The sequence below is a fragment of the Oryzias melastigma genome, linkage group LG11, assembly GCF_002922805.2.
Source record: "Oryzias melastigma strain HK-1 linkage group LG11, ASM292280v2, whole genome shotgun sequence".
NCBI classification, from domain to species: domain Eukaryota; kingdom Metazoa; phylum Chordata; class Actinopteri; order Beloniformes; family Adrianichthyidae; genus Oryzias; species Oryzias melastigma.
In genome coordinates this window covers 17,102,322-17,109,568 of record NC_050522.1, presented here as the reverse complement: position 1 = coordinate 17,109,568, position 7,247 = coordinate 17,102,322, and the positions used below count along the sequence as shown (strand labels likewise).

The following is a 7,247-nucleotide window of genomic DNA, read 5'->3' as shown; positions in this document are numbered from 1 at the left end:
CACAAGTTACACAAATGTAACACAACTTTGCACAACGCGAAAATGCATTCACACATGCATTATCGGAGGTAATGCAATTTTTCTAGTTCCTTTTGCATCCTTTATCCACATTACAGATCACAAAAAAAAATCAACAATTCTTTTCACAGTGGCTGGGAGGATGTCTCATCGTGACGGTTCCAGTCAGGAGCCAGGTGGACTGGATGGACTGCCACCGCTGTACAGCATCGCTAAGGGCGAGGTTGTTTCTATCCAGACTTATGGAGCATTTGTTCGCCTGCCAGGGTACAAGAAGCAAGGCGAGTAAAAAGTCAGAGGTCTTGTGGATACAACTGTTTATCCAGATCTTTCAGGGAGGAAAGCGGATTGATCTCTCAGAATTTGTAAGGATTCTGTAACTGTGGAACAACATAATAAAAGTGATCGAAGCTTTTTAGCATTCTGGTGAAAATGAAAAAAGTTTTGATATTTATGCACTCTGCGGAAGGAAAGTAAAACACTTTTCAACCCTTGAGGAGTTGAAAAGAAGGTGAAAAGGTGGCTCTTTTATCTCTCCATGGTGTCTCTGTGGATGAAGAAAAACAAAACAGTAATTTTCAAAAATTTGGAGATTAGCTATTATTTTAGCAACATGCAAACATTTTTGGCTAATTTGTTGTTTCCTGGGGTTTTAAGCTAATTTAGAATTTAGCTTCTGTTTTAGAAACATGCTAACTTTTTTGACTAATTTAGTTTACTGAGGAATTTTTGGCAATTTAGGTGTTCAACTAGTAATTGAGCAACAAGTTAGCTTTTTTGGCTAATTTGGCCTCTAATTAAACTTGTTATGCTAATTTGGAGTTTAGCAAATATTTTGGCAATATGCTAACATTTTTGGCTAATTGTTATCTACTAGACTTTTTAGGCCAATTTAGAGTTTCGCTTTTATTTCAGCAACATGCTAGCATTTTGGCTAATTTGTTGTTTACTGGAGTTTTAACCTAATTTAGAATTTAGCTTCTGTTTTAGACAGGCTAACTTTTTTGACGAATTTAGTTTACTGAGGAATTTTAGGTTAGGAGTTTAGCTAGTAATTAAGCAACAAGCTAACTTTTTTGCTAATTTGGCTTCTACTAAAGGCTAAAGGTAAAAATGTAAAATAAATAAATAAATCCCATTTTGAGTAATGCTAGTTTCTTCTTATATTTTTGCTTTTATCCGTGCCAAAAAATAGACATAATTCATATTTATTTAAAAAAAAAAATGAAAAGATGGTTATGAATGCAAATCCAAATTTCTTAACGGCTAAAGTAAGACTATGTGGCTCCTTCTAGGTTTTGATCGGAATAAAACGACCCCAAATGGCTCTTTTATTGTAAAAGGTTGCTGACCCCTGACCTAACCAATGATGCAAATTCTGGGTAATTTTCTTGCATTTTTTTTTTTTAATAAAGAGAAAAAACTTAAAACTTATTCTTTCTGTTTCCAGTAAAGTAAAACTATTATTTTTCATTTGAATATACATTTAGCTTTTCATATGTTTGCTTCTTGTACTCATTGATGCGTGCAGGTTTGGTGCATGTGAGTGAGATGTCGGCCTCCAGGGTTGAGAACGCTTCAGAGATTGTAGACGTCGGGGAACACGTGTGGATTAAAGTCATTGGGAGAGAGGTAACTTCATACAAACTCAGACACAAACACACATTTTGAAGATCTGCTATCACAGTCATTACAGCTGTGTCCTGTGTCTGCCAGATTCAGGGAGAAAAAGTCAAGTTATCGTTCTCTATGAAAGCTGTCAATCAAGGAACGGGGCGGGACTTGGACCCCAATAACGTCATAGCAGAGTACGCCTTTCACGTTTTATCCGTGTGTCTGCACAGGAGAATGCTGTTGTTGAACTTTTGCTGTGTTTGCAGTCAGGATTTGAGACGGCGAAGACAGTTTAGAGATCAAACCAGCAACAAGATCACACTGGAGGCCGTTTTAAACACCACGTGTTCAAAGTGCGGCTGCAAGGGTACGAAGTCAACGTGACAAATTTCATTCTTTTATATTAGTTCCCTGAACATCCTTTTTTTTTTCTTCAAAATTTAAGGCCACTTCACTAAAGACTGCTTCTCTGCTCCGGGACTGCAGTACACACTTTTGCCTGAAGAGGACGATGAAGAACCACAGCATCAGCAGACATCGGCATCTGCATCCCAGCAGGAATCTGATAAGAAGAAGAAAAAGAAGGTGAAAATGTATTCTTTAATTGTATTTTAATCATATTTTATGTCATTGGTGCTACTATTTTTTATTTATGTTTTGCTTATAGTTGAGCTGGTTTTTATGTAAAGCATTTTGTTGCTCTTAAAAGCCGATTTGATCAAACCGAAGCAGAAAAACAGTGAGATCTCTGCTGATTAGCAGGGAAATAGCAGTTTAGTTCTGAGATACTGAAAGCATTCTAACATTTTTTCTTTGTTTATTTTGAAATTTCACCTTTTGTCCGTTTACGGTCCAGGAAAAGAAAATGAAAAAGAAGATGAAGAGGGAGAGAAAGGAGTCGGGGAGCGACAGCAGCAACAGCAGCAGCGAATGCAAATCCAAGAAGAGGCGCCATGGCAACGAAGGAGAGGAGAAAAAGAAAAAGAAACACAAAAAACACAAATCGCACAAACACAGCTGAGACGGAGACTGCAAGCTACACCTAAAGGCTTTCACTTATATTGTTTTGTGATCAAATATAAAGCTTACAGGAAATTAAGGAGATCAGTCCCTTTACATTCTTTCAAAATAATACACAAAAAAAAAAAAATGATGTAATAATTTGTCCTGAAGTAACCTGTGGCTGCCTCATAAAAAAGGGAGTCTTGTGCAATCTGATACCTGTTTACAATATGCCAGCGAGCACCAACCCAATTGTAATCCAGATACTGTTCAGAGCTATCCGGTGTCTGATACGTCTCATCAAGCGTGCTTTTGTGGGGGTGTTAAAGTCGCCGCACACAGGAAGTAGTTAAGACAGACAGGAAATGTAAGCAGCGAACAGGAACCCCACGATGCGGTGACATCCTGATGTCGCGCACCTCTCATTGTGTTTTTATGTTGAGCGTTTGCCTCCAGGGGGACAAACAACCCTCATCCTGCATGTAAACTGTTAACTCCATTAAAGCTGTTTGTGTACAGAAGGACAACAAAGCGCCGCTTCTTTGTTCAAGGACCTTGAGGATCTCATGTGCGGGCGACGGGACACACAACCAGCCGGAGGTCATTTTCAGTTAATGTTTGCGAGCAGACTCGAGGCTTTTACCTCCTACCAGATTAAACATGTAAAATGCATTAACCCCGGGCCAATTCAGGGATCATAGATCAATGTCAGAGTCTTCAAATCAAGTGTCTTTCTTCTGTCTTGACCTACTTTCAAGCTCCTACTTGTAGGACTGAAGGGTGATAGATCTCTTCCAGATGCAGGGAAAAATGAAAAAAAAAAAAAATTTCTACAGAAGCATCTGTCATTTCCCAAGATCCCTTTCACTCATGTTTGCATCAGATAAAGATGAAACAAATTTAGCCAAATCCTGACTTTGCATAGCCAGAATTTGAATCTAGAGTTTAGCCATCTGGTTCAGCTCAACGTAAGACAGACTTTAAGATAATTTTCTCACTTATTTAAAGGCATTTTTTTATTTAAATTTATAGAATATCCCTCTCCAATGCACAAATTCTGGTTCCTTTCAAAATAAAATTTCAATCAGTAAATTATGTATGATTTTTTTATTGTTTGGACAATATCCAAGAAAGTTATGAAAGATATTTCTGGATTTAATTAAGATTTTAAAAAATGTAAAAAATTAGTCATCTCAACGCATTATATTTTTTTTTTTCAATTTAAATAGCGAACACTGTTTAAAAAACATGTGTCAAGGTTTCCTTTTTAATCCAAAAAAAAGTTAAAATGTAAAAATAGTTAGAACATGTAAATAAATAAACGTTTTTACCAAATAAAAAATGAAAATAAGCAAATTTCAAACTGTGAATTGAACACTAAGGTTGTTTACCCTAAAAAGAACTGTGCAGACTGTTCTGTTAGAGGAAGTTGAGGTTCCTTAATCTTTGACAAGTCTTTGGAGTCACCACAAAAAAAAAGCTTGCAATTTCGTTTTTAGACTAAAAACTCTAAAAAGAATTTAAACGGAAGTTAGCAGAAGGTTTTCTGCATAGAAAATACAATTTCTTTGAGTTGTAGGACTGCTCCAACACGGTTCAATGCAGAGCTACCTGCATTTACAGTGAAGAGGTTCACTTACTTTTGACTTAGTTTGGACTAATGTGGATCATTGCAGCTTCTTTATTTGGAAAGTTAACCGTTTTTAATTAAATTTAAGCCAGGAAACTTCAAAAAAAGATTAATACATTTTCAGAGTAACTAGTCAAGACAGAGTTTACATATTAACATTTCTGTTGCAGTCCTTCAATATCATCCATTTATCTTAGCCTGTAAAACAGTTTACAGCCCAATACTGCGTCAAAAGGTCAGCACGCGACTCATTTCAGTTCACAAATCCCCTCCTGAGACTTTTTTAAAAGCTGAGTAGCTGCCTGACTGTCCTCTCCGAAGGCCTTTCACCCCTTCACCTTACCTCCAGTTGGCAGGGAGTCACAAACTCATGACATTGAGATGGAATGAGACCAATTTAGAAGTCACACCTTGTCCATAAGGACACAAAATAGCATTAGCTCTGCACCTGGTACATGATTTAAACTTTCCACACACCTAGCCAGGGCAAAAAAACAGATAAACCTTTATTCACACACACAGACACACACTTCTGTTGGGTTATAATTAACCTCGTGTTTGAAAAGCTCCAATGAAACAGCTCTCGTATGAAATTAGAATTGAGGTCAAGTGTGGGTCATTTTTATGCTACCAGAGGAGCTCTAAAACCCTTAAAAAACAAAGAGCATGTGACGGTTTGTGATAAAATACCCATAATTCTTCAGGGTGTGACTGCTGATGGTTCATAAAAGGAAAATATATTCAAATTGTAAGGATTTATGTGTAAAAAAAAAAAATGAATGTGGACACAAATCCAAAAAGTCAGTTTTGGATACTTTTATTTAGTAGTATTCAAATTTTAACACTTTCCAAAGGTATTTATGCACCATTCTCAAATGATTTATTGAGGAAAAACAACAAAAATGAACCCATTGGAATTTATTCAGTGGTTCTTAGAGTAAAAGGAATAATAAAACAGAACGGGGACGTCACAGTCAGCAGTTAATACTGAGCGTACAGTAAGAAAAAAAACGAGCAGCCATTCTAGTGTGGGGCGGTTTTTTTTTTTTTGGCCTTTGAAGTGGCAGAAGGGAGCTTTTGGGGCGGATGCGAGTGCTTCTGTAGGTGCCCGGGGAACAGGGTTCACTCTGCCTTCTCGTAGCGGCGTGTGCAAACTACGTCTCCGAGCGTGAGCGTCTGAGGCGGAGAGAAGGAGATGGGTTAAGCATGCATTCAAAACATTCTCAGGGATGCCACAGGGACGTTTTCTGGGACACCCACCAGTGTGAGGTTGTTTCCGTTGACTTCCCGGACCAAACTGGTCTCTTTGCCGTCCCACTTCTGCACGTGAACCAGCTTCCCATCTTCTATTGACACAACGGACTGCAGGCAGACGAGGTGAATGAATAATACTTTCAGATATAGTTTCTCTGAACAATTTTAGAATAAATATAAATATTTGGCTCTTTCCTTAGAATAAAAACAATTACTTTTAAACAGACAAGCTCACCTGAAGAAAAGTGTTTTTTTTGTAGTTTAAACATACATTGGAGAAGATTTAAAGTGCATTTCTGAGTATTTCCTTATTTAAATCAATGTCAATCAGGAGAAGACAAAAAATGCAGTTTCAAAAAGATCTTATTTGTGATGTGGGTGGTCAACAAGCTCCATGAGAGCATGTAAACGTCTGAGCACTAGGGCGGAGAAGAGGGCGGTGGGTTGCACCATGCCAAAAGTCTCGTCCACAACTCAGAGGCAAGTTTTAAATGAACTACTGCCACTCTGTATCCTCAAATTTTTTTAAATTTTGGCTAAAAATTGCACAATTGAACTTAAAAGATCACAAGATGATTGGAGTGGGCCTGCAAGTGTTCTCAAACCAGCATCTTGTAACTCCACAGATACAAAAAGTGAAAAAAATCCTGTCTAATTTGTTTTTGACAACTAGGTAGCCAATTGTTTAAACTTCAATGTGTGAAAATGGTTTGCATATTTTTAATTCTAAGGTGGGTCATTTTTAAAGGAAAATAACTTAAAAAAGAAGTGTTACCTGGGGGTCACTTTTAAGGGAATAATTTCAATTTTTTTTAGTAATTATTATTTGTAGGACTGAGTTGATAAAAACTGATTAATCAATCTGAAACGACCTAAGCTTAATAATTGATCCATAAAAGTAGAGAACGATATTGCCAAAGTCTGCTAGCTTGATGCTAATGTATAATGGGACTTCCCATAGGATGGCTAATGCTAACGCTCGATTGACCTAAACATACGTTGTTGACTAAATAAACATCTTTATTTACTCACAGACACGAATTTTCCAAACTCTTTTAAGGAAATATATTTTAAAGTAACCATTTGGGGTCTAAAGCACTGTTTTTTGCTCATTCTTTCTTCTTCTGGAATAAAGTTTAATGCTATAGCGTGATCGCCACCTAGTGGCCAAACTGAAACGCCTTCCAGGAGAAACAGAACAATTATTGGAGCTTCTCTGTCTGAGAATCCGTGGTATTAACAATCTCATAATTTCACTAGTAAATTTTACAGTATGTGAACTGTATCAGATTATTTATGAATATCTTCTAAACATATTTATAGATTATTAATGTATTTCTAAATCTGTAACCACGTAAACTTAAAATTGAACTGAATAGAATAAGTTTAAAGAATGGAAAAAAAATTGGAATTGAATTAATTCTGGAAATTATTGGCGATATCCATCCCTGATTATTTGTAAAGATAAATACGTGAATTACCTCTTTATTACATGAAAGAGCCTCAATTTAACCAGAATAACATAACAGTTGCTGGAAAAACACCAGAGAATTGCAGGCTAAAACATTATTTAATAGATCTATGTAAAAAAAATAATAATACTGAGGCATTTAAGACCGTAATACATTTTTTTTAAGTTTCTTGCCCTCTGCAGCTTGTTGCTCTGCGCGTTTCAGGTGTTTTCTATTCTCAAGTGCACTCTGGAGTGAAAGGTCACTGAATAATTCCA

General features: G+C 36.7%; 2 protein-coding genes across 2 annotated transcripts in view; one reads left to right on the top strand and one right to left on the bottom strand.

Moving 5' to 3' along the window:
* Positions 1–2,782, top strand: part of zcchc17 (zinc finger, CCHC domain containing 17) — a gene marked incomplete in the record, with an annotated part of 6,171 nt that extends 3,389 nt beyond the window's left edge. Inside the window, 6 exon segments of the mRNA XM_036214281.1 lie at positions 150–299; positions 1,550–1,650; positions 1,735–1,826; positions 1,899–1,999; positions 2,078–2,217; positions 2,489–2,782. Coding sequence (XP_036070174.1) covers positions 161–299; positions 1,550–1,650; positions 1,735–1,826; positions 1,899–1,999; positions 2,078–2,217; positions 2,489–2,653 — 738 coding nt within the window.
* Positions 2,783–5,065: 2,283 nt separating this feature from the next.
* Positions 5,066–7,247, bottom strand: part of fabp3 (fatty acid binding protein 3, muscle and heart) — a 5,159-nt gene continuing 2,977 nt past the window's right edge. Inside the window, exons 3-4 of the mRNA XM_024299738.2 lie at positions 5,525–5,626; positions 5,066–5,440 (exon numbers count right to left, since the gene is read on the bottom strand). Of these exons, the coding sequence (XP_024155506.1) occupies positions 5,387–5,440; positions 5,525–5,626 (156 nt within the window). The 3' untranslated portion in view covers positions 5,066–5,386. The remainder of the gene's footprint in view (positions 5,441–5,524; positions 5,627–7,247) is intronic.